At 53.2% G+C, this 23718-nt stretch overlaps 3 protein-coding genes across 10 annotated transcripts; all 3 read left to right on the plus strand.

Annotated features, from left to right (window-relative positions):
* The first annotated feature begins 437 nt into the window (after positions 1-437).
* On the plus strand, positions 438-8842 carry sfmbt2 (Scm like with four mbt domains 2). 4 transcript variants are annotated; one of them, XM_085901711.1, is made up of 23 exons: positions 438-678; positions 882-1118; positions 2199-2292; positions 3240-3368; positions 3580-3674; positions 3738-3978; positions 4147-4161; positions 5086-5174; positions 5272-5521; positions 5586-5683; positions 5764-5865; positions 5940-6170; positions 6240-6366; positions 6427-6540; positions 6621-6666; positions 6752-6819; positions 6907-7040; positions 7110-7219; positions 7302-7477; positions 7627-7802; positions 7891-8151; positions 8221-8334; positions 8406-8842. In XM_085901711.1, exons 4-23 carry the CDS (start codon positions 3290-3292, stop codon positions 8544-8546), a joined length of 2667 nt encoding a protein of 888 aa, XP_085757837.1. In that variant the 5' UTR covers positions 438-678; positions 882-1118; positions 2199-2292; positions 3240-3289; the 3' UTR covers positions 8547-8842. The 4 variants fall into 4 exon arrangements, with proteins under 4 accessions (XP_085757837.1, XP_085757835.1, XP_085757838.1 ...); XM_085901709.1 differs by having other exon boundaries at positions 882-1109; XM_085901712.1 differs by having other exon boundaries at positions 438-645; positions 882-1109.
* A 64-nt stretch (positions 8843-8906) lies between these two features.
* prkcq (protein kinase C, theta) lies at positions 8907-14196 on the plus strand. Of its 4 annotated transcripts, none has more exons than XM_085901714.1 (18): positions 8907-9323; positions 10131-10296; positions 10926-11158; positions 11365-11425; positions 11504-11672; positions 11756-11787; positions 11874-11959; positions 12018-12147; positions 12228-12337; positions 12422-12536; positions 12607-12758; positions 12839-13012; positions 13070-13161; positions 13227-13289; positions 13359-13497; positions 13565-13753; positions 13828-13956; positions 14034-14196. In XM_085901714.1, exons 1-18 carry the CDS (start codon positions 8907-8909, stop codon positions 14193-14195), a joined length of 2619 nt encoding a protein of 872 aa, XP_085757840.1. In that variant the 3' UTR covers position 14196. The 4 variants fall into 4 exon arrangements, with proteins under 4 accessions (XP_085757840.1, XP_085757841.1, XP_085757842.1 ...); XM_085901715.1 differs by having other exon boundaries at positions 10959-11158; XM_085901716.1 differs by having other exon boundaries at positions 8937-9056; positions 9205-10296.
* Positions 14197-15446: 1250 nt separating this feature from the next.
* creb3l2 (cAMP responsive element binding protein 3-like 2) lies at positions 15447-23376 on the plus strand. Of its 2 annotated transcripts, XM_085901719.1 has the most exons (12): positions 15447-15555; positions 15695-15825; positions 20074-20326; positions 20404-20661; positions 20738-20919; positions 20992-21138; positions 21221-21279; positions 21452-21520; positions 21591-21690; positions 21784-21913; positions 21993-22227; positions 22422-23376. In XM_085901719.1, the coding sequence occupies exons 2-12, from the start codon at positions 15727-15729 to the stop codon at positions 22480-22482; spliced, it is 1593 nt and encodes a 530-aa protein (XP_085757845.1). In that variant the 5' UTR covers positions 15447-15555; positions 15695-15726; the 3' UTR covers positions 22483-23376. The 2 variants fall into 2 exon arrangements, with proteins under 2 accessions (XP_085757845.1, XP_085757844.1); XM_085901718.1 differs by lacking the exon at positions 15447-15555 and having other exon boundaries at positions 15682-15825.
* The last annotated feature ends 342 nt before the right edge of the window (positions 23377-23718 follow it).

The raw sequence follows: 23718 nt of genomic DNA on the forward strand, positions 1-23718 counted from the left end.
GGAGCAGATTAATGGCGAAACACGCATGCGCCCACCATCTGTTCAACCTGCAACCCTGGGCGCTCGCTCGCTCGCTCGCTCGTTCGGGTTTTTGTTTTCGGGGAGTAGGCGGAAGGAGGGGTTCATGTCATGCTCTGCAAATTCTAATCATGGGCTTCCAGGGATACTTAAATGGCATAAAAATTGCATTTAAGAATTCACGTCCAGAAACTTGATTCATAGATTCGGGAAATTCGCTTCTTATTACTTTCTGTTTTCTGCCATCTTGAGATCTAGTTCTAAAAAGTTGTCCAAATATTATTGGAGGATGATAACGGCGATGTGGTTGTGTGTGACAGTCACGAGTTTCTGAAGGGGGTTTCCGGAAACAACCGCGACACAAAAATGAAATAACATTGGCGATGTTTGGGGGGGGGGGGGCAAACTATAGTTCTTTGAGGTCTCTTTTCTTCCACGTGATGTGAAAGCACCAAAGAGCGACGTTAAAGTTGACTTTGTTCTCTTTAATGTGTCTCCGTCATAAAGCTTTGCTGCGTTGCTCTTCGCCACTAGAGGCTACTGTTGACTGGAACAAGGAAGAGACGCGCAATTGACGCCAATACCGGAGAGCATGAGAAAGAAAAGTTGAAAAGAAAGAAAATACGGGTAAACTCTACGGTGCTTTTGCGTGTGAGCCAAGTAAGCAGACAAACGAGTTTTGAATGCTTTTGCTCAACTCTTGGTGTGAACTAACGTCTAATATTGGTCAATTAGGTGTATTTTCTAGTCTTTTGATGGTTTAATTTGGCAGTATCTTGATCAAAATGTCGACTTGAGTCCCGAACTGTAACTGAGTCTCACTTGCGAAATTCTTGTTTGTTTGTTTTTGACTGCACTTAAAGGTCATTGAAAGCTTCAGACGAGGGGTCGATGTTTTGCGCTTGCGCAGAAGCGAGATGCCATATTGGAACGGAGGTAGCAGCGGGAGCGGAGAGACGTGCTGAGTGCCGAGACGAGGCGAGGCGAGGCGAAGCGAAGCGAAGCGAGGCAGGAGCAAACCCAGCGGGGGTTCCGGCCGGAAGTGTCCTGGAATAACAAGAGGGGGAGGGGGGAGGACAAAACTCGGACAGGTAAGACAGGTGACTACTCCGCTGCGTGGGAGGGGGCTCTTTCCGTTTGTATTTGGCGCTTTTGGTCGACCAACTGACCACGGAGGGACTTCATTCCTCTTGTTTGAAAGCTCCGTTGACGCTTCGCGGGGAGCTATAGACTTTTGGCTTGCTTCAAGTGTCTCGTGTTAATAACCCATCTTTGTGATGCGGTTGTAATTTTGACCCGGAAATGTCGTTTTTGAACGCGTATCGACCGCCGTTTAGAAATAAGCTTAATGGCTCTCATGCTGATGACTCACTTTTTTTCTATTTAAAGTGGTAGCGAACGAAAGGTGCGTTTCCCAAAAAGTCATCCAAGAGAAACTACCAAAGGCAGCGTCACTCCGACCAACATGGCGCTGCGCTGACTAATTGCCACTTTAAAAGATCTTTTGAGCGAGGAAAAAATACATCCGCGCCGTGCCAACTGCCCGCTTTGGTCTCTTTTGGTGCGCACACGCGAGATTTAGTGAATTAAATGAAAAGTGTGCACGGGGTGAGCGCGTGCGGGTTTTTTTCCGCCGCACTCTGGAGTGTGCAAAGTACATGAAACGCCGCCGAGGCAGCCTGCTCCTCAGCCTCCTCTTCCTCTCCGCCCCCTACCCCCCTACCCCCCCCCAACGCCACAACATCCGCTTTCACTTTGATCGCTTTGTATGACCAAAATCGTGCAGTTGAGCTGACTTTTATTGCTCGTTGCTGCCCTTTTTTTTTATTCGGGCAGATTAAAATGAAGGCTGAGCTGGATCAGACAATCCCTCAAAAAGAGATATATATTTTAAATCAGATCAACAGTATGGAAATTCTTTAAAAAAAATGGAAATTGCGACGCTATTTTAATCTTTTTCCTATATATGAAAAAAAATCTCTCTAGACAATACATATTTTCATCCAGAAAACTTTTCAGATGACTTGGTTGGTTGCTGAAAAGTTTTTTCTTCAAAAATACAACCTTTTAGTTTGAAAAGTTGATTGCATCTTTTTTCCCCGTTTTTCCATTTTCCCCCTTAATATGGCTGTGTGGTGAGGCTTTTCTCGTGTAAAGTAAAAATCCGCTCCTTTCCCAAGGCGTCATTGAGGACTTGAAGGAAAAGCGAGAGGTGGAATAAGCAGCGGCAGGTGTTGGAATCGAAGGAAGCTCCCGGCCGGGGCACCTCTGCGGGTGAGTCTAAAAGAGGAGTTGAACCCTTGAATAGGCGCTAATGCAATCTAAGGCGCGGCCGTGCGGCGCTAGCTAATCTGCTAAATCCCCCATTAAAGCTTTTGGCGCCGCTTTCGGGCAAGCCGCGTGCACCCGGCTCATCGATGAGCAGAAGAAAGATGGAAGTCCAAGCCCCTTTTGCAAAAACAAGCTTGGCATTTGCGTCTTTCAAGGAAGGCCGCGCTGATGTGCTTCATTTTGTCAACATGATTAGCATCACCCAGATCCACTCATCTCTGGGCTCCAAACAGTCCAAGATTCCAAACCCGCCCAGCATGAAACAACAAAAATGGATCGATCCAATGGGTGGCTTGCGCGTGAGTCATTCGGCCATTTTGCCTCTTCAGAAAAACATGAAGGAAGGAGAACATTCTTGGGACCCCCCCCCCCCTGAGAAAAGGATCAAGCGTGTCAAATAGGTTTGCACACATCATAAATTGGGCCGGCAAATGACAAAATTCTTTCCTCTTGTTTTTCTTGACGCAAATCAAAGCAGAGGAGCATCCTCCTAGCGGCCAATTATTTTCTTTTTTTTTGCCCAACTTGTTCTCAAACAACTTGATCGAATTTTCAGAGATTTGCTTCAAATGGCTTATTTGCGTAATTATTGTTCGATTTCCCAGACAATTCAACTGCTGATTGTATCATGACGGTAATTGTTTTTGCTTTCTTTCGCTCTCGTGTCAAAAGAAAGCATGAGATGAATGCGCTATTTTGAGTGCGGCTCGTGTCTTTCCAGTTCTGCCGCTTTGCCGCTTATCTGATGGCGGCCGTGCCACGCGCGGCCTGCGGCTGCCGGAACCTCGTACGCCTTGCGGGGGGGGAATGATAACAGCAGCCTAGGCGTTTGGGGCTTAGCGCTTTTCCCGTCGTTTTATTTGTCGGCAACTTGCGTTTTTGCTCCGCAGGCGTTTGGGACCAAGCGTGCCATGCGGTGACCAGGTCTGAGCTTGCAAGGATGCAGTCGCTGGTCCAGGATCAGGTGCCCAAGCCGCCCGCCTGTCCCATTAACGGGAAGGAGGAGGAGCTCCACTCAGGTGAGGAGACTAAAAAAAAAAAAAAAGAAATCCCAGTAAAGCCTGTTTGCCTTCAGCAGACCCACACAAGCACAGGACGTCAGCCATTTTGGCTTTAGCAGCCATTTTAGGTGTCTTTTTTCCAGGGATCCTTGCTACTTCCTGGAAAAAGAAAAAAAAAAGCGAACCTGAACTGTGCGTCATTCTGCTGTGGGTTTTGTTTTCAAATCAGAGACAGAGGCCGTGGAGGAGGAGGTGGAGTTTAACTGGCAGGAGCACATGGATGAGATGGGGGCCGCCAGCGCCCCGCACGGCGCCTTCAAACACGTGAGTCCCACCCAAAAGAAGGAATGCCCCGGCGTTAGCATGCTTAGCGTGTCTGTGGTTCAGGTGGAGGTGAGCCTGCAGAGCAGCTTCCAGCCCGGCATGAAGCTGGAGGTGGCCAACAAGGAGGCGCCCGACACCTACTGGGTGGCCACGGTGGTGGCCACCTGCGGCCAGCTGCTGCTGCTGCGCTTCAGCGGCTACGCCCACGACCGCAAGGCCGACTTCTGGTGCGACGTCATGACCGCCGAGCTGCACCCGGTGGGCTGGTGCGCCCGCAACAGCAAGACCCTCACGCCCCCGAAAGGTGCGTTGCCAACGCGAGGCGGTGTTTCCCAACCGCGGGAGGGGGGGCGGGGGAATTTTGTCAAATTGGATCCATTTCACAGCCCGCAGCGGTTGGGAACCACTGACGACACTCTGCGGCTATTTCATGCTGCTCCATCATCCACTTTGCTCTCTTTTTGTCTCTCAGATAAGCTGAGAAAAGGTAAGGCGCTGCACGACCCCCCCCCCCCCCCACACACCACTTTCCCCTCATAGGATGTGACCTCCCAGCTTTTTTTGCCGCTTGCACGGCGTGAGATAAGTGACGGGCACAAAACGAGCGCACCTTGCATTGGTGGTAGTTTGCGATAACGCCGACTGCGCGCGGCAGATAAAAACGTCTGCCGCCGATCGCTGACGCGGCACAAAAGTCGCACTCTTATTAAATGGCCATTTGAGCCTGTAGCACAACCCCCTCCATTGAAAAAAGAAATCAAGTGGATGCTGCCGTTGACTCGTGGCATTCCCGCGCTTGCAGTAAAGTGTTAATTGCACAAGGATGACATTCCCCGCATGCTCGCGCCGTGTTTTGGCTGCGGTCGGCGCCTCGAGGTCAGCAAGGCGAGCGACTGGAGGGAATTTTCACTCCTGTTCCACTCCCGTCACAAGAAAAAAAATCCCTGGACTCAGCATAAAAATGGAAGTCAAAGGTTTGAGCCCTCCACAACCATCCAAAAAGCAAAGTATGCTAATTTCATGCATACTTATTTGCGGCGGCGTGTATTTAGCAAGACTGGAGCTTTTGTGCTTAGCCTGTCAGCCTGTCATGTGCATGCGTGATGGGGAGGAAGTGAGAAGCCCCTCCCTCAAGGTTAATTATGCGCTTGATGTGAGCATGTGTGTGTAAGCTGCCTTTGGGATGGAAACGCAAAGAACTTGGGGGGGGGGCGGGCAGCGCAAGACATGTAAAAATAGTTGATCTATTTGTGCACACAGGAGTGCTTGTGTGCTTGCGTGCATGCCAAGCGCCAGCAAAATGGAAAAGCAAAAAAAACATTTGGCCAATGTCAACAATCCATAGTAGAAAGTGTTGAGAGCACATGATTTTTTTTTCTTCTATGTGTTTTTGTTTTGTGCGTCATTGCAGCCATCAAGGAGAAACACGCAGATTGGACCGAGTTTCTGGTTGGCGACTTGACCGGCGCCAGGACGGCGCCGGCTAACCTGCTCGAGGGGGTGAGTGTGCGTAAAGGTTTTGGGCCACATTAGCGAAGGTGTTTTTTTTTTTTGTTCACACGATTTAGCGGAGCTTGCTCCATTTTTGTTTGCCTAGCCGCTGCGAGGGAAGAACACAGTGGAGCTGATGGCGCCGGGATCGGTCCTGGAACTCCGCGACGCGTCGGACCCCTTTCTGTACTGGCCGGTGCGCGTGGTCCGCAACGTGGGCGGCCGGCTCCGTCTGCGCCTCGCCGGCCTCTCGGACGAGCACCGGGCTCGCGACGCGTGGCTCTTTTACCTGGACATCAGGCTGCGGCCCCTCGGCTGGGCCCGGGAGAAGCGGCTGGCTTTAGAGCCCCCCGCAGGTAACATCCGCCGCTGCTTTTGCAAAAAAATAATAATCGAAACATCCTTTTTGAATCGTCACAGAATTGCAAAGTCTCAAGAGCGCCGCCGACTGGCAGCAAGCTTTGGAGGACGCCGGACGAGACGGAGAGACGAGCGCCGTGCCGCCGGAGGTGTTCAAGGTGAGCGAGCGCCTCTGTGGCCATCTCACACTTTGTTTGTCAACGATTAACAGTTGACCCGCCCCCGCCCGCCGTGTCAGGACCACGCCGACCTGCCTGCGCACGCCTTCAAGGTGGGCATGAAGCTGGAGATGGTCTCTCCGTGGGAGCGCCTGCAGATCTGCCCCGTTTCCGTCACCAAGGTGACCCTTTTCAAATCTGATCAGTGAGGACAGAAAGAGCGGCTGTCAACCCCGACGCCCCGACCCCGTTGCAGGTTTTCGACGAGAACTACTTCCGAGTCACCGCGGACGACCTGACGGGCGACGGCGAGCCGCGTTCGGCGTTGTGTCACGCCAACTCTGCGGGCATCATGCCCATCCGTTGGTGCCTGAAGAATGGCGTGGCTTTGGGGCGGCCGCGCGGCTACCGGGCCCCGGACTTTGACTGGGCCGACTACCTGAAGCAGAGCGGCGGCCAAGCCGCTCCCGACACCTGCTTCCCCGGCGTAAGGCGTCCAGCCGTCTGTCCGTGTCACGTCACGGAGGTCTGAATCACAAGGATGGGGCATGCGTAGGCGTGGCAGACTCGGGCGTTCCTCGAAGACACGTGGCTGGAGACGGCGCACCCCGAGCGGCCGGCGGAGATCTGCGTGGCTCGGATCACTCGAGTGCGAGGACGTCTCTTGTGGCTTCGACTGGAAGGTAAAAGAAAAAAAAAAACCGAGTTTAATGCTCGAGTAAAGCCGTCGCTCCGCCCCACAGGTGTGCCCGAGCGCTGTTGCGAGACCATCGTGGACGCGGAGTCCATGGACATCTTTCCCGTGGGCTGGTGTGAGGCCAACGCTTACCCCCTCAACCCGCCCCTCAGAGCTGCCTGTACGTCCAAGCGCGCCACCACCACCCTCTGTCCTGTTTGAAAGAAAGGTGACCCAGATTGCTCCTCTCTGACCGCGCAGGTGGCAAAGAACGGAAGATGATCGTCGCGGTCCAGCCGGAGCGACAGTAAGCCTCGGGCTCTCCCTCCCAAACAATCAAAAGGTGATGTCTCTTTGGAATTGCCATTTGGCTCATGTGTGAAACGTGACAGATTGGCACCGTCACTCGCCGCGGAGCCGCCTCCGGCCTATCGCTGCCAGCCCGCCCCCAACGACGCAGGTGACGACTCCGCTTGGCTTTGCCGACGTTCCGAGCGGCATTCACGCGTGCTCGCCTTCTCTTCTTCCTTTCTTTCCCGCGTGGCAGCCAGCGGTCGCTACCGCTGCTCCAAGGTGTTTGTCAACCACCGCTGCTTCTCGGGGCCGTACCTCAACAAGGGCCGCATCTCCGAGCTGCCGCAGACGGTGGGGCCCGGCAAGTGCACCCTGGTTCTCAAAGAGGTAAAGGAAAAGGCCACAGCGACCGCGAGGATCTCCGGGTCCGCTTTGCTGACTTTGCGACTCGCCCAGGTCCTCACCATGCTCATCAACGCCGCCTACAAGCCCGGCCGCGTCCTGAAGGAGCTGCAGGAGCTGGAGGATCCCAGCTGGGACTGTCAGGAGGAGACCTTGAAAGCCAAGTGAGTGAGTGAGGAGGAGGACGGTAGGTAGCGAGCCGGACTCTTCCCGGAAGTTAAACTCGCACGGCACGCCCCATCTCAGATACAAAGGGAAAACGTACCGATCCAGCATCAAAATCGTCCGCCTGGCCGAGCTCATCCCGGACTTTTGCCGCAAAGTGTGCGTCAAGCTGCAGTGCTGCCCCAACCTGGTCGGCCCCGCGCTCGTGCCCGAAAAGTGCCCGGAGAGCTGCTTTGTTCAGACCAAAACCAAATACAGTAAGTGGTGGAGTGACATTTGTTTGCAATGTGCTTGTCATAGGAACAAAACCCCCCAAAAATGCAATGCAATATGATGGGCAAATACATTTTGCGTGACTGCAACGGGCCACGTCGTGCTGCTTTTAATTTACAAATGACCTGTGTAGCTTATTACTATGGCAAGAAAAGGAAGCTGCCCAAGCCGGTTGGAGGCGAGGACGGCGCCACAGCGGCGGCAGCAGGAGAGACGCTCAAACCAAAGCGCAAGAAGAGGAAGAGCATTTTTGTGCAGAAAAAGCGCCGATCTTCAGCCATGGGTTTGACGCTTGCCGGCTCAGGACAGGTTCGCTTCCACTGCCATCTATTGGGGGGGGGGGGGGCGGGGCTCGGCTCGATGGATCACTTACTCCGTCCTTCCTGTCTTGCGTCAGGAAAGCCAGGAAGACGAAGAAGACGGGGCGTCGCGATCGGGCAGCGAGGGCACCGGCTCGGAGCCTCGCGACGACCTGACGGACGCGTCCTCGGCGGAGACCGTCGGGGGCCGCCCGCGTCGCGCCGCGGCCCTGCGCAAGGTCGAGTCCCTGGGCACCAGCGATGGCGCCACCGGCAGCCAGGAGGCGCCAGAGGGCCGACGGCGCTCTGCGCGGCAGCTCCTCGGCAAGTACCAAGCATCCAAAGACGAAGACGTACAGGTGAGACAGAGCTATTAATTAAGTGAGGTCTTTGAGCTTGAGGGTAAGAAAAACCCAACTGGCACGCAGGAGGAGGAGCCCCTGGTTCTGGACGGAAACCCCCTGGAGTGGAGCGTGCAAGAGGTGGTCCAGTTCATCAACTCCACCGACTGCGCATCGCTGGCCAGCATCTTCCAGGAGCAGGTGATCCGCCATCCAATGGGGCGCCCGCTAGCTAGCCCAACAAGTCGCGCCATTCTGCTCTGCCCCTGCAGGACATTGACGGCCAGGCCATGCTGCTGCTGACGCTGCCCACCGTGCAGGAGTGCATGGACCTGAAGCTCGGGCCCGCCGTCAAGCTTTGCCACCACATCGAGCGGGTGAAGGTGGCTTTTTACCGCCAGTATGCCAATTGACATTTCTTTCCCAAGCTGCGTGAGTGAGGATGATCAAAAACATGCCAAGAAAACACCAAATCAGTTTCCATTTAGCCGTTCAGTCACATATTTGGACTGTTTATCACCACGCTCTTTATTTACGTTTCCCGGAGAGTTTCTTTTTTTCATTTAGTCCACAAACTCCACACGTTACCAAGCGTCGCTCCTCTTGTTTGTTGGCCGTGTCGACGTCGAGCGACTGCTGTTTTTTGTGATCATCTATGCAAATGTCTTGTTTGCTGTTAAGTTATAAAATAAATGTCTATTCCTTCCTAGATCTTTGTTTCCCAGACGTGACTCAAAAGTCATCCAAGCGGGAAGTCTCAATCTGATTCATGAATGACCTCCCTCTCATGTGCTTTCTTGTTCAGTCCAAAGGTCATTAGGCGAGAAATGACGCCCTCTTGTGGACAAATTATGAGGACAGCATTGAATTCACTTGGGGGTGGGCGCGTTACTTTCTTGAAGTATTTTGAGAGGAAACTAACAGTAAGCTCTTTTTTTTTTTTCTTAACAAATGACACTCAAAGCAAAAATATATTGCATTCGGTAGGACTAAACTGGAAGTTTGAAAATACAACAGAAGTCAACAATTTGAAGTGTGTATCAAAAATTGACATTTGCATCCCGTTTGAAGTATACTCCCATGCTCTTGAACGCATCACGGGAACAAGAACGGCCGGCGTGCGTCACTTGCTGCGCTCAAGTCACTTGGCTCGCTGCCCGACTCATCACCAAGCTTGTGGTCCGCTCGAGGTTAGTTTTGACTTTTGTTTTTCATCTGCCATCGAATGAGATGATTTGTGCTTGCCTTTTGGTGGGTGTCACTCAAAGGCCTGGCAAGAGCGGATGCTCTTCCTGTCAACTTCAAAAAGCCGAAAGGTCTCGGAAAGGTCTCGGCCAGCCGGCACGCTGGCACCTGACCTTCGCGTGCGGAGCGAGCCCCGCCGATCAAGGCGGATTTGGTGGCGTAGAGCGGCTCGCGTTGAAGCCGTTTCCGTTTGGCGATTCCAAACGGCCCCCGTTGCAAATTGTCGAGTCTGCGAGTCAGCCGAGAGGAAGTGAGATGACTGCAGAGGTGACGGGAAGTTGTGTTTAGTGGGAGGAGCTTCAACCTCCGTTTGAATGAGCCACTTGGGTTTTGTGATGTGCGCACGTGTTCACACCTCAACATCTCACTTCCCTTTTGCGCACCAACTTTGGCCCCTCCCTGAGTTTCACTAAGGTTTTCAGGCGACAGGTCCCCTTTCTTGGGTGTCTCTCTTCCTGAAGGCCCACGTCCCAAAACGTACGGCCACGTGTGTGAATGTTCCCGGCGGCCGTTTAGGATTTCATCTCTATTAATAGTGGCACATGTGCCCGGGCAGGCGGGCCTCGAATGTCACACAAGTGTGCCATTGGCGGCTTCCATATGCCGTCAGAATGAAGAGAAATGAATCTCTACAGCGTGCTCATCTGCTGTGATGTCATAGCTCTGTCGTCGTCGTCGTCCGTATAGGTCCTCTGGAGGCCAACCTCCTCCTCTCCTCCCCCTCCCCCCTCTGCCCGCCGTGTCTCTGGCAGGAACTAGGGCAGCTCGTCATCTGTCGAGGAAAGTCCACACCGGGGAGCATGTCGCCCTTCCTGCGCATCGGCTTCTCCAACTTTGAGATGGACCCGGGCCTGGAGTACCAGGAGGAGGTGCTCAACCCCTACTGCGCCGTTTACATGAAGGAGGCCGTCGATACAGGTGGGACAGAGATTTCAAAGTTGTCTTGAGCATTTTCATGCCAAGTTGAGGGCGCTCCCGTTGCCGTGGTGATATATTGCAATGCTGCCCGAGCACTGAATCTTTCTTTCTTTCTTTCTACCTGCTGCTCATTTTGAGCCCAGGGTAGCACTTTTTTTTTTTTTCTTCCTCTTCAATGTGGCGGAAGAACAACTCTTGCTTTTTCAAAGAAAAACAACAGGAAGTGACACGAGCGCGCCGTCACCTGCTCTCCGAAGTAACGGCGAGCTGGCGCACGCACCCAGATGGCAGTCAGATGATGAGCCCAACGCTTAGCGGGCTTTTTTTTTTTGCAGCCGTTATGCAAGTGGATCTCTGCCACGTTCTTATAACGCAAAACAAAATGCAGCAGATGTCGAGAGCCGATAAGCTGAAGCTGGCGGGCAGAAGGTCAACGCTTTAGACGGACGTGGTGCTCGCTTGGCAACCGCTTGCGAGCACACGGGCCCACAATTTTTTCTGGAAAAAAACATATTCCAAATTTGACAGAGTACAATGGATATCACGCAAATGTTGAAATCCTGTGAATGTACCTGTCTGTCTGCATGTGTCGCTGCACCGTTTGTGAGTCGCTGCTTCATTCATTCCAGTTCAAATTCCAGTCTCCCTCCATCGCCCTGCAGAAAAGGGCCCGGTGTACAAGCAGAAGAAGCCCACCATGTACCCCCCGTGGAGCACCACCTTTGACGCCCACGTGCACCGCGGGCGCGTCATGCACGTGATGGTGAAGGACCGCACGGCCGAGCTCAAGTCGGAGGCCACCGTGGAGCTGGACTCGCTGGCCTCGCGCTGCAAAAAGGAGAACGGCCGGCTGGAGATGTGGGTGCGTATGTACAGCTCAGCTCAGCACAGCTCAGCACAGCTCAGCACAGCACACGTGGGCCCTCTGGTGAGCAACGTTGCCATCTGTTAGCGCCGACATGAATTGCAGCCTCAGAACTTGACTGCCGATTGATTTCCTTCACTCCCAGAGAGCTGCGTCGTTTGTCAGATATTAAACTTTGATTTTTTTTTTCCCCTTGATCTCAGTTGGAGTTGAAGCCGCAGGGCCGCCTGCTCATGGAGGCTCGATACTACCTGGAGATAAGCGGTGCCGCCATTCTCTCAATCTCAAAACACACCGAAGACGTTTTTGGAAAGTGTCGTCAATCTTGTGGTGTTGTTTCAGACGCGGCGGCTAAGGCCGACGGCGAATGTGAGCGCGAGGCTCCGTTTGCCCTCCATCATCGGCGCGGCGCCATCAAACAGGCCAAAATTCACGTGGTCAAGTGTCACGAGTTCAGCGCCACCTTCTTCCCGCAGCCCACCTTCTGCTCCGTCTGCAAAGAGTTTGTCTGGTGCGCCCGCCCGCTCGCCCGCCCGCCGTCTCGTCACGCCACGCATTGGTCCTCAACATTTTTGCCTGATGTTTTTCCGCCAGGGGTCTCAACAAACAAGGTTACCAGTGCAGACGTGAGTTTTGCTCTCTTTTCTCCTCGCTCGCCGTGTCGCGCGGTCGGTCGGTCTGAGTGGCTGCGCTGCGCTGCGCGTGCCCGCAGAGTGCAACGCCGCCATCCACAAGAAATGCATCGACAAGGTCATCGCCAAGTGCACGGGCTCGGCCGTCAACAGCAAAGAAACCATGGTGACTAACAACCTCCGCTGCCTGTTCTAGCTCGGCGCTCACCGGCGTGCAATTTTAGATCCACAAGGAGCGCTTCAAGATCGACATGCCGCACAGGTTCAAGGTGTACAACTACAAGAGCCCCACCTTCTGCGAGCACTGCGGGACCCTCTTGTGGGGGCTGGCCAAGCAGGGCCTCAAATGCGACGGTGAGCCCTCGCTTTGAACCACACGCCACCGTAACGAGGCCTCGTGCTCAAGCGCTTGTCGCCCCGCCCGGCCCGACTAGAATGCGGCATGAACGTCCACCACAAGTGCCAGAAGAAAGTGGCCAACCTGTGCGGGGTCAACCAGAAACTGATGGCCGAAGCGCTGGCCGTCATCGAGAGCAAACAGCAGGTCAGGACCGGACCGGACCGGGCCAAACCGGACGGACGCCTTTCCGCCAGACTCTTCCCGTATCAACCCCACGACGTCCTCTAGGCCAGGAGCACCAGAGAAACCGACATGGTCGGACGGGAAGGTCCCGTGGACATCAACCGAATGATGCCCTCCGGTGCGGCGGAAAGCGCGGCTTCGGCGACGCCCGCGTGTAAAGGTACTCGCCTCGATGTTTGTCGTCCAGCGGGGGGCGCTCTTGAACACGCGCTGGCCGCCCCTCCCGGTAGAGGTGCAGGGTATTTCCTGGGAGGGGCCGACCGTCTCCGACAGGCCGGCGGCGCGAGAACACCTTAAGGATTTGCCGTCGCTGGGTCGGCCCAAGTTCTCCCTGGACGACTTTGTCCTGCACAAGACGCTGGGCAAAGGCAGCTTTGGCAAGGTGAAGACGCTCGCTCGCTCGCTCGCCAAAGACAAAAACAACATCCATTTTCAAACGCTGTGGCTCGACTTCCTTTTCAGGTGTTTTTAGCCGAGCTGAAAACCAGCGGCGGCTTTTTCGCCATCAAGGCTCTGAAGAAGGACGTGGTTCTGATGGACGACGACGTGGAGTGCACCATGGTGGAGAGGAGGGTCCTCTCTTTAGCCTGGGAAAACCCCTTCCTCACTCAACTGCACTGCACCTTCCAAACCAAGGTCAGGTTGCCCCGCCCTTCCATTTGACCTCCTGACTCAAGTCCAGTCGTCCTCCAGGAGAACCTGTTCTTCGTGATGGAGTACCTGAACGGAGGCGACCTGATGTTCCACATCCAGAAATGTCACAAGTTCGACCTGCACCGATCCACGTAGGCGCTCCTGGCCCAGCTTGGCCTCCTGGAGACTCTCCCTCACGCTCGCTCTCTGCCCGCAGCTTCTACGCCGCCGAGATCGTCTGTGGCCTTCAATTCCTGCACTCCAGAGGAATCATCTACAGGTGCCGGAGACGAGGGACAACCCTCAGAAGCTTGAAATGTTGACGTCCTTTCTTGCTTGATGTCTGCAGGGACCTGAAGCTGGACAATCTCTTGCTGGACTCGGAGGGACACGTCAAGATCGCAGACTTTGGGATGTGCAAGGAGAAGATGTCGGAGGAGGCGCGCACGTCCACTTTCTGCGGGACGCCCGACTACATTGCTCCCGAGGTGACGGCGCGGCGCGGCGCCCCGCGGGATTCTTGGAGGACTTTTCACAATGGTGGCGTGCGTTCAGATCCTGCTGGGCCAGAAGTACAACCGCTCGGTGGACTGGTGGTCCTTCGGCGTCCTGCTGTACGAGATGCTCATCGGTCAGTCTCCCTTCCACGGCCGGGACGAGGAGGAGCTCTTTCAGTCCGTCCGCACCGACGACCCGGCGTACCCCCGCTGGCTGACTCGAGACGCCAAGGACATCCTCATCAAGGTGGGACGCGTGCATCTGCGCCGCTTTGACGTCCGCGCCGCTTTGACGTCCGCCGCCGGCCCGCCACCCCGCAGCTGTTTGTCAGGGAGCCCGAGGAGCGGCTGGGAGTCAAGGGAGACGTCAGGCAGCACGCCTTCTTTGGCGCCACCGACTGGAAGGCCCTGGAACAGCGCAAGGTGCCGCCGCCCTTCAAGCCCGCTTTGGTACGTTTCACCATCCGCCGCTTCTCATCTCCACGGTGACCCGCCCGAGTTCACGTCATCTCCTGGCCGGCCCGCAGACGTCCCCCAGCGACTGCAGCAACTTTGACAAAGAGTTCATCAACGAGAAGCCGCGCCTGTCCTGCGCCGACCGCACGCTCATCAACAGCGTGGACCAGACCATGTTCTGCAACTTCTCCTTCGTCAGTCCGCCACAGGCGGCGGCACAGGCGGCGCGCTGATCTCCCCCGCCGGCCGAGCGCGCGGACTTTAAGGCGGTGGTCCATTTCCGGCCAAAATGCCAGCTGATGTGTGTGTCTGCGGCCAAGTAAGACAAAAGTGACAGCAACTGCTCGCGTAGGAAAATATTGACCTCCGTTCATACATTGGGATTACCTCAGAAGTGTCCGTGTTGTTTGGTCTCATTGTCGGTGATTAAACAAGCGACATTTTGTTGCAAAATGTCTCCGCCTCAATCATCTTTATGGAGCGAGCGTCCATTTGATGTGGTCAGAGGAGAAAAGGTGAGAGAGCTGCAGAAAGTCCAAAAGAAGCCCAATGCGCGGCCGGCCGGCCGGCCAACCTATGCGATTGCTCTCATGTTCCCAGGGAATTTGCTCAAAGTGCAGCCGTCAAGCCAAACACGTGCGTGGGCTGAGCTAAGGAGGAAACCCGCTTTGTGGACTTGGTGGCTTCAGAGACCCCCGGCCCAAACCGGGGTCAACAAAAGCATGGATGTTTTCTTTCTGCAGTCTGTATCTTTTATTCAAGTATGATCACCAATGAAGCAAAGTAATGGTCAAGTGTAGTCACGAGATTTGACCGAGAAAGAGCTTGAAAATGTTTGCAATCATCAAAAGTGCCAAAGGCGTAGGTTTATGCTCTGAGGTTTATGCATGACGTAGCGGCTTCTGGCATTATGATTGGCTGAGAAGTGTCCATCATGCTATGGTGTCTAGGATTCCTGGCTTTCAACTATTGGCCGAGGTGGAAATTCAAGTCGCTCCTTGTTGGGTAATTGAGCTGTCAGTCAAAAAGTAAGGTTCAAAGGTAACGGCGATCTGATTGAGCGACAGCTGCGCATGCGCAGTGTAGTCCAGCTAAACCGGAAGCTGAACAAACCAAAAGCTTTGAAAAGCCGATCAAATTTAACTCCTGGCTCGAATCGCCTTGGCCGTGATTGCATGTGATTTATTTTTGATCCGGCTCGATTTCAGCTTTGACGTTTAAAAATAAGTTCACAACAAACGTGAACATGACGATGAAGAAAAGTAGGGCTTTACTTTGAAATCAACCTCCGGAAATGCCATACAACAGCTGGAACTCACGTAAGGCCGATTAAGTTTGTTTCTTTGTTTCCCCCCCCCCAGATAAACGTTGCAATCAAATATGTACAATGACATCAGATGCATAATATACACTTTATTGGCTAGTTTGACTGCTCATTTTCACTGTGCGGCGTGTGACTCCACCTCCGCATTCCAGGTCGTCTGCTCGAAGAGGAGGAGGAGGAGGAGGAGGAGGAGAAGAGCCAAGGAAGGAAGGAAGGAAGGAAGGAAAGCGAGAGAAAAGCAGCTACCTACTTAGTGTCTGGATGTTGAGGTGAAGGGGAGATGATCAACATTTGGACGTTCTTTCTTGATTAAAACACACACACAGACAGACACAGTCCTTGCTCGTCGCGTCGACTTCCTTCCAAACCAAGTTGCGGCAACTTTTCCAAACTTTTTCGTTTTGGGAGGAGGAGGTGGAGGAGGCAACCGGGACGCCGTCATGGAGATCCTGGACTCGAGTGAAAGCTTCCTGCACTGGGACCGCAACCTCAGCGAGCTGTCCGAGGCCGGAGACATGGACTGCGCCCTCTACACAAACGTGAGTCCAGCACCAACAACTTCTCGCTTGGCTTCTTTTTTGGAACAAAATGCTGTCTGTCATGTCAGTGCGTGTGCGCCCTGCTCTCCCTTCACAAGTTGAGCCTTGAGGTCCAGGATGCTCCCTTCCCCCATCTCATTTGAATGTTTACTTCAAGCGATATACTTCCAAACATAAGAAAGAGCAATCAATCATCATTTTAAGAGAATCAAATCGAAATAAAAACAAAGTACTTAGCGATTCTGCAATTTAATCGAAAGGAATCCTGTGATCACGATTGAGTGGCATTCATGAACAATGTTTGTTCTTGTACTTTGCACCATTAAGGTAGCCACCATTTGGTGCAAAATAGAAATACAATCATAAACACAAATGCCACTCAAAATGAACATTTGTATTGATTGAAATAAGTATTCATGGGTGGCCACGATATCCTCCAAAAAGTTTGTTTCATATGCGAAAAGACAGAAAAAATGGACAGGTGCTTTCACCGTAGGTAGCAAAGTATGACAAGAAGACTGCTGCGTGTTTGCGTGCGTGCCTTGCATCTTGAGGACTTTCCAAAATGGCCATTTGCCTCTCCGCTATTACATAACTCGTGAGGAGAAAGTTTGGATCGAGATGGGCCCGCATTGGGCAGCCTTTGTCCACTGGAGGCCCTTTAAACCAATCTTGAGCGTTCGGGTGAAGGCCGTAATTTGGACACCATTGAACGAGAACGTAGCAATGCGTGCGTATCAATGTAAAATGACTGTAGTGTTCCCAAACAGACTGGCTTGCTTGTTCCCCTCGACTGACCTCGTCCCCCCCCTTACGCCCACAAAGCCTCTGCCTTCCTTTCCAGCTTGCGCTTTTACTTGTGTGTGTTCACGTCGAGGGCGTGCGCGTCATTGCTCCTCCGTCTGAGAGTGACACCCGTCATAATTCACCATCAGGTTCATCTGGTTAAATGACAATAACGAGTCGGCCTTCATTGTTCCCGCACGCTGTTAATACAATGACGCAGCGTGGCCTCCGACTAAATTTAGCGTATTCACCTTTTCATTTGTTGTGCTTGTGGAGCCAAAACGTGAGTGAAGAACAAGGAAAGTAGATTCAAATTGAGAAGGAAGGACGCAGTCGTTAAAAGCTTTTACGGACGTGCTCGCTCTGTTTGTCTTGTGGGTGGGCAAGAGAAACAAATAATACAAACGCAACGTAGCTTTAGCGTCGCCTTTAATGGTCTCTATGCTAAGCCCTGCTCATGTGTGTGTGCGTGTGTGAAGTGATAGTAACTTGCACTCGGTGCACTGCAGGAGGAGGAGAAAGGCTTGCACTGCACATGCAGAAGACCTTTCCAAGAATGTGTCCCCCTTACGTAACTTTCAGCAGATGGACCGTAATGTCATGTTCTGCTTTTGCCATATTAGCACACACACACACACACACACACACACAGTAGCTGGGTAAACAAACGCTAAAAGCGAGGTGCCTGTTCTCCGGCGGGGCAGGGCATCCCGCTCGCCTCCGGCCTCCGGCCGCCAGGTCGGGAATGGAAGTCACACGTGAAAAAAACGTTAAGCACGAGTAGCTTGTTGACTTAACGAGAGAAGGCAAAACAAAATGGCGGCTTTCACGGGATGTTGCTTTTTCAGTCTATTGGGACCCCAAAAAGTGTTTTTTTTTTTTGTTTTTTTTTTGGACAACTCTCCGAATGGATGCAGGCCGCATCCAATTCGCTGGCCTCGTATATTTTCTTTTGAACTGCGCTGGATGGAAACGGGCCCCTCGCCACTTGGCCCCTCGGGCCTCCACATGGCGTCCATATGGAAGTTTGCGTCTGCATTTTCAGTCTGCTGCAAGCGTCTCTTCCACCCCCCCCCCCCCACTGCAAAGTGGGCGGCGGCTTGCACGGCGGGGACACCAAGGTGGCAATCATCTCGTTTTGAGGGCGTTCTCAGGCCGGCGGCCCGTCCGCCAGGCTAAATTTAAATGTGGCGTTTGCGGCGGGGCGGCTCTCCTCCCAAAATGGCGCAATTGAAGTCTTGATGGTTTTGGTTGAGATGCAAATAACATCTTCAAAGTCACAATTGCAGATTGTGGCCATCCTTCACCTGAGACATCAAAGTGTCTCATTCCAAACCGCCAATACGGCGCCCGTGTCCTTTTATAGGCGGTCCTCAAGGCTAAGCCCCCCGCCCCCTCCCTTTCCAAATATCTCGCTGTCTTTTGAGTCGTAAGGCAGACACGGCCGGCGAGGTTTGACATCTGCGACGAGTCCGGGCGAGTTGGCGGACGTGTTTTGTCTCCATTTTACCCGGCACGCCTCGCAAGGTGATGAGCTTCCAAAAAGACAAAACAGTTCAACACTCGCAAAAATATAGAATGGAAATCTCGTTCTTTTTGAAAATAGAACATTTCTGCACCAAAAAAAAGCCTTTGCCCCTTTTAGACAAAAGTAGGTCAGCGTGCGTCTCGTCTGTGTGTCAGTGTCAATTTAGTGTGTCTTTCTGCTATGTGTGAGTGTGTTATTCCTGCAGCTAACACACACACACGGAGTGGAAGGAGTTTGTCATAGGTCGCGGTGACGACTCGGAAAAAGCTGAGCTGAGCGTGCGTGCGTGTTGCTTGACCCAAACGCAGACAAATGAGCTCAACAGGTGGCATTTTTGAGAATGGCTTATCGTGACAAAATATGGATTCACTCAAGGTTTTTTGTCCTTTGGTGAAGTCATCCGTGTCTGTCTGGAGGTTGTTTGGGTTTGGTCGCATTCACTAGTCTGGAAGCCTGGAGCGGCCGCAAGAATTGAAAATCCAGACGTGCTAACGATGCTAACGGTGGTGTGGAAACGGGCCGGCTGTCAGATAGGCCAGTTCAGATAATCGGAGGTATAACGAACACGCTGACTCGTGCCTTTTTGACATCAACCCGTGCCACTTGTTTGTGTGTCCTCTGGTCACGTCACGGCAGATTAGGTCGCAGTCCTCGGGCTAAAGTCCGCTCGTGCCATCAGATTACACACACACACATTTTCAAAACATGACATGCCTGATTAATAGGAGGCCAGAATATTTCTACAAATGTTTTGATTTTGAAGCAGCACTAAGGTTGTGTAAATGTTTTTCCCAGGGACCTTTCATGTCTTCTCCACATGTTGCATCACCAAGCTGTTCTGCTTTTTCCGCCCTTCTTGGCCTCAGAGGCATCTGGAAATTGAAACCTTTAAACACACACACATACACACACGTTTGCGGAAGACTTGAGGGCAGCATTCCTTCGCTGCCTCCCCCCCGAGATGATCTGTGCCTGCTCGGCCGAGCCTCGCGGCTGGTGGGAGCTTTTATGGTGGCAGCGTAATTGCACCTTTCCACCTACTCTGCTTTTTCAGGCCTTGTGGGTTGCAACTGTTAAGGAAAAAAAGGCTCAATAATAGACGACCCCCCCCCCCCCCCTTAAAACTGTAATTACCTATAGACTCCACAAGAGGGCAGCAAACGAATCTCAGTTTTTGCAGCAATAAGCAATCCATTTCTGCAATAAAATTGAGGCTAAGTCCAAGTGTGGCTAAGCTGGCTGCTAACTAATGATGCTTGCTAGCTTGGACTATTGGGTTTGTGTTTCCCTTTGAGTTATTTGCTTTTTGTTTGTTGGTGTCATCTGGGGTAAATAGTTTCTTGTGAGGATGAAAAGGCCTCCTTGTTGGCACGCCTTTGGAATTGACTTGCCAGATTCTTGCCTGGGAGTTTCTGTATCGCGTTACAGTCGGCCCCAAATCACACGCTTGTGTGAGCTGCCGGGACAAAGGGGGTTCTGTTTGGGAGTGGATTTGGTGGTGGTGGGCCGCGACCCGCTCCACTGCCCTACATTGCACACACACACACACACAGGAAAATGACTGTGTGTGTGTGTTTGTGGCCCTGTTTTGCAGCTTGCAAATGGTAGGACCGCTCCTATTTCCTGCTCTTAAACAAACAGGCTATTTTGGTATTCTTAAAACCACAAAATGACAAAGTGTGTTCCCTCCTGAGCTGAGCAATTAAAGATGATGCTGTACCCTCGGTTACCACGGCAACGCGCGTCGGGCGGACGAATGTGTAAATATTTGTTTGGGCTTTGAAACAAATTCACAGTTAGCATCCCACCAACCTGTTAGGGCAGCACGTGGAGGACAAGAAAGAAAAAAGATGCATTTCAGGAAGTCAAAGCGGGCACAAACGCCCCCGGGGGCCCGCATGGCCATGATGTGATCACGTGCGCCGTGCCCGCAGCACTTCTCGGAGCTTCTGGACGACCTCTCCCACGACGCTCTGCTGGGCCAGCTGCTGAGCGACCCCTTCCTGTCCGGGGTACGAGGCGGCGCCGGAGGCTCGGGGGCCGACGAGGAGGAGGAAGGCGGCGACCTGTGCCCGTCGTCGCCGCCGCCGCCGCACATCGCCGCAGAGCACAGTTACTCGCTGTGCGGCGACAGCAGGCCGCAGTCACCGCTTTCCCACCTGACCGGGGAGCGTGGCAGCGATGCAGGTCAAGCGATGTGCACAATTCACTTCTTGATGGAGGCCAAACTGTCCAATATTCACACGTCGGCCCTTTTGTTTTAGAATCCGAAGGCGACTCGTCCGAGTGGCCCATGGAGCAGGACGACGGGATGGAGGCTCTCCTGTGCGAGGCGCCGTCCCTCCTGCCCGCCCTGGCCCTCGCCTTGGGGTCCGCCCAGGTCCCCGAAGACGTCGCCGGCCCTGCTCAGAGCGCTCGCGGCCAGGACAAAAGCGTCAAGGTCAAGGAGGAGGAGAAGGTCTTCCCCCAGATTAAACTGGAACCGCATGAAGTGGACCAGTTTCTCAATTTGTCCCCAAAAGGTTGGAGCTTTTTTTATTCGTCCGGCTGCCGCGCCAAGTCGGATTCATTGGGTGACCGACCGCACACTTGCCTCAGGTCTGCAGATGCCCCCCACCCCGCCCAGCTCGCACGGCAGCGACTCGGAGGGCAGCCAGAGCCCCGTGCGCGGCCCCACCTCGCCCGGCGGCCCTGCGCCGGCGCAGCCCGGTCTCAAGGCACCCGCCCGCAGCAGCTCTGCCTCCTCGCTGTCCAACTCACCGCTGCTCACCGCCGCCCACGTGAGGAACCGACGTCGGCGCAAGTGCGCCTAATAAAGTGGCCGGTATGAATCGGGCCGAACGTGTGTGTAGAAACTTCAGGGCTCGGGACCTCTGATGCTGACAGAGGAGGAGCGCCGCACGCTGGTGGCTGAAGGCTACCCGGTTCCCACCAAGCTGCCACTCACAAAAGCTGAGGAGAAAGCGCTCAAGAAGATTCGCCGGAAGATCAAAAATAAGGTGCGGCGCTCGGAAGGAAGCGTGACTTGCGGTCCAGTGCCTTTCAAAAAGATTTCTAATTTCCCCCCCCCCCCCGCCTCAGATTTCCGCTCAGGAGAGTCGCCGGAAGAAGAAGGAGTACATGGACACCTTGGAGAAGAAGTGAGTCCAAACGTTTCTTTCCCACTTGGCCTTTTGGACTGTCACATGCAGGTGCATCTCAATGAAAGAAAAGAAAAGAAAGAGGCCTTGGATAAACTACACATGGAGCTATTCAACCCGACATTGATTTTATTTTCAACGTTTTGACATGCAGTACTACCCTTGTCCACAGGGTGGAGACATGCTCCAACGAAAACAACGACCTGAGGAGGAAAGTGGACACGCTGGAGTGCACCAACAAGTAAAGAGTTCTTTTCTTCATATCGCCGTTCAGTTTTTGCATGTCATTTTAATTTTTCGAATCAATGTAGGTCTCTGCTGCAGCAGCTGCAGGCCCTGCAGGCTTCGCTGTCCGGAAAAGTGTCCAGGTCGTGTCGTGCGGTGGGCACGCAGACGTCGTCCTGCCTAATGGTACGCCGCATTTTCATTGACTTGTGGCGCTTAAGCGGCTGAGCGCTTATCCATCGCTGTGTGTGTGTGTGTGCGTGCACCTCATCCTCTCAGGTGGTGGTCTTGTGTTTTGCCCTCTTTTTGGGAAGTTTCTACCCCACCGGCCTCACCTCCGGCGTCGGCCCAATCGCCGGCGGCCCGGCCTCCGGGCAACTGGCGGTCAAAGAGTCCTACGCGGCAACAGGTGCGAGAGCGTTGCTTTGACGACGTTACACGCAGAGTCGCAATTGAGGCTGGCTAATTCTTCGCGTGTCTTCAAATAGTCAAATCGAGAAGTCTGTTGTCCACCTCGGAGGACGAGCCGCCGCACCTCCTGGGCCTGGGTGGCGAGTACCCCGACCGATGGGAGGACGCCGACGTCACCGTGGTCATGGCGGCGTGGCGGCGTTCGGGCGAGCAGCAGAAAATGGCGGCGGAGGAGCCCCGCTGGGCCGAGACGCGCCCGCCGCCGTTCAGGAGTCGAAGCAACAAAACCAGCTCGTCCAACAGCAGGTACAGGTGAGTCACCCGGGCTTTTCTTTCACGTAGCTGATGACGAGGAAAAAAACCACCTTTGAAAGATGTGCCGTCTTTCTGATACCGCTAGAGAGAGCCCGAGTTCCATCGTTGCTACTCAGAGCGCACGCACGGCCGGCTTCCGAAGCCGCCTTGAAAAGAATTCAAAGGTTTTGCGCGCGCGCGTGTGTGCGTAGGCCTCTGGAGCAGAGGGCGAAAAGCATGGCGGTGGAGCGAAGCGTCAACGAGACCTCCTGAGGGAGCCCCCAGGGTTCAGCGTCCTCGAACAAAGCTCCCTCCCACCGGCCACGGCTGAATCACAAAGCTCCCGCTCCAAGTAAATGTGCACTGACTAGTTGCGTGAGACTTGTTGAACTTGATCCGCATGCGCATCCCGGCAAATTCCCTTTCACCATCAATCATGTTGCATCTGTGGACAAAGCAGGGGGGAACATGGCCAAGAATATATTTATATATTTCTTTTGTTGGTTTTTTTTTCCCGCCAAAGATGATTGCTCTCTTTTATTATTTGGTGTTTTTATTCCATTCCAGTGCCGTTCGCTTCGCGTCCATCCTTTTTGATATTTGTCTTTATTTTTTATTTTAATGAGTTCCTCTTTCATATCTTGTTTATACGATGACCAAAATGTGCCTTTTTTTTGTGCATTTCCTACGCGGCTTTATCGAATATTTGTAAATGTTGACCGAGTACAAGTCATCCAGAAAAGGGACGCGGGATGTTGGCATTTGTTAGCTTAGCACGATGACGACACGAAGGAGTTGGCCGCTAATAATGACTTGATGGAGTAAAGCAACTCGTGAAAGAATGTGGTACCTTGTAGCCCCATGTTATGCTAAGCTAAGCTAAGATCACTTCTTTGCAAACTTTCACACACAATTATTCAATTTTAAAATCTATTTTTGTAAATACGAGTTGTTAATAAGTGACAATTGCCTCATCCTCACTGTTTGGGCACAGCCCTCACAATCTTCATAATGTCAAACATGAATATCAAGGCAGACATTGACAAGAACGCGATGAAGTCGTCGTGACTGAAAGGAGCAGCCAGTGGAGAGCGGTCTCTCCCATATGATTATTTTCTGTTTTATTTTGCTTGCATAATAAAGTATTTTCCTTAGTAAAAGCATCAATCGGTGTATGTGTTGTGTTTTTGCAGCTTTGGGGGGTGGGGGGGATTTTCCAAAAAGATGCTTCTGGGCTGAAAAAGCTTCAAAAGTGACACGATGACGTCACTGGCAGCCTGGAGTCCTTGAGCGCACCATATGTGTGCTCATTTGGTGCGCGTGCGCGTGTGTCACCTCCTGCCCCAGTTTTGTGAGTGATGCTGCTGCTGCAGAAAGGATGAGAGGGAATATCCCACAATGCCACGCGCCATACATTTCTGCATGCAGAAGATTGTTCGCCTCGCCGCAGCCCTCGCTTTAGCGCTTTTAAAAGCGCTCGCTTGCTCGCTCGCTCGCTCTAGCGCTTTT

This window comes from Syngnathus leptorhynchus, chromosome 21 (assembly GCF_054491065.1).
Source record: "Syngnathus leptorhynchus isolate UIUO chromosome 21, UIUO_Slep, whole genome shotgun sequence".
Classification (NCBI taxonomy): Eukaryota; Metazoa; Chordata; class Actinopteri; order Syngnathiformes; family Syngnathidae; genus Syngnathus; species Syngnathus leptorhynchus.

Bases quoted from the DNA above. Each gene is read 5' to 3' on its own strand.
- sfmbt2 (XM_085901711.1), top strand. From the start codon at position 3,290: ATGCAGTCGCTGGTCCAGGATCAGGTGCCCAAGCCGCCCGCCTGTCCC. The intron at 5,522-5,585 runs GTAACATCCGCC...GAATCGTCACAG, and splicing joins GGCTTTAGAGCCCCCCGCAG to AATTGCAAAGTCTCAAGAGC. The intron at 6,541-6,620 runs GTACGTCCAAGC...CTGACCGCGCAG, and splicing joins CCCGCCCCTCAGAGCTGCCT to GTGGCAAAGAACGGAAGATG.
- prkcq (XM_085901714.1), top strand. From the start codon at position 8,907: ATGACCTCCCTCTCATGTGCTTTCTTGTTCAGTCCAAAGGTCATTAGG. The intron at 11,159-11,364 runs GTGCGTATGTAC...CCTTGATCTCAG, and splicing joins ACGGCCGGCTGGAGATGTGG to TTGGAGTTGAAGCCGCAGGG. The intron at 13,290-13,358 runs GTGCCGGAGACG...TGATGTCTGCAG, and splicing joins TCCAGAGGAATCATCTACAG to GGACCTGAAGCTGGACAATC.
- creb3l2 (XM_085901719.1), top strand. From the start codon at position 15,727: ATGGAGATCCTGGACTCGAGTGAAAGCTTCCTGCACTGGGACCGCAAC. The intron at 20,920-20,991 runs GTGAGGAACCGA...ACGTGTGTGTAG, and splicing joins CGCTGCTCACCGCCGCCCAC to AAACTTCAGGGCTCGGGACC. The intron at 21,521-21,590 runs GTAAAGAGTTCT...GAATCAATGTAG, and splicing joins ACGCTGGAGTGCACCAACAA to GTCTCTGCTGCAGCAGCTGC.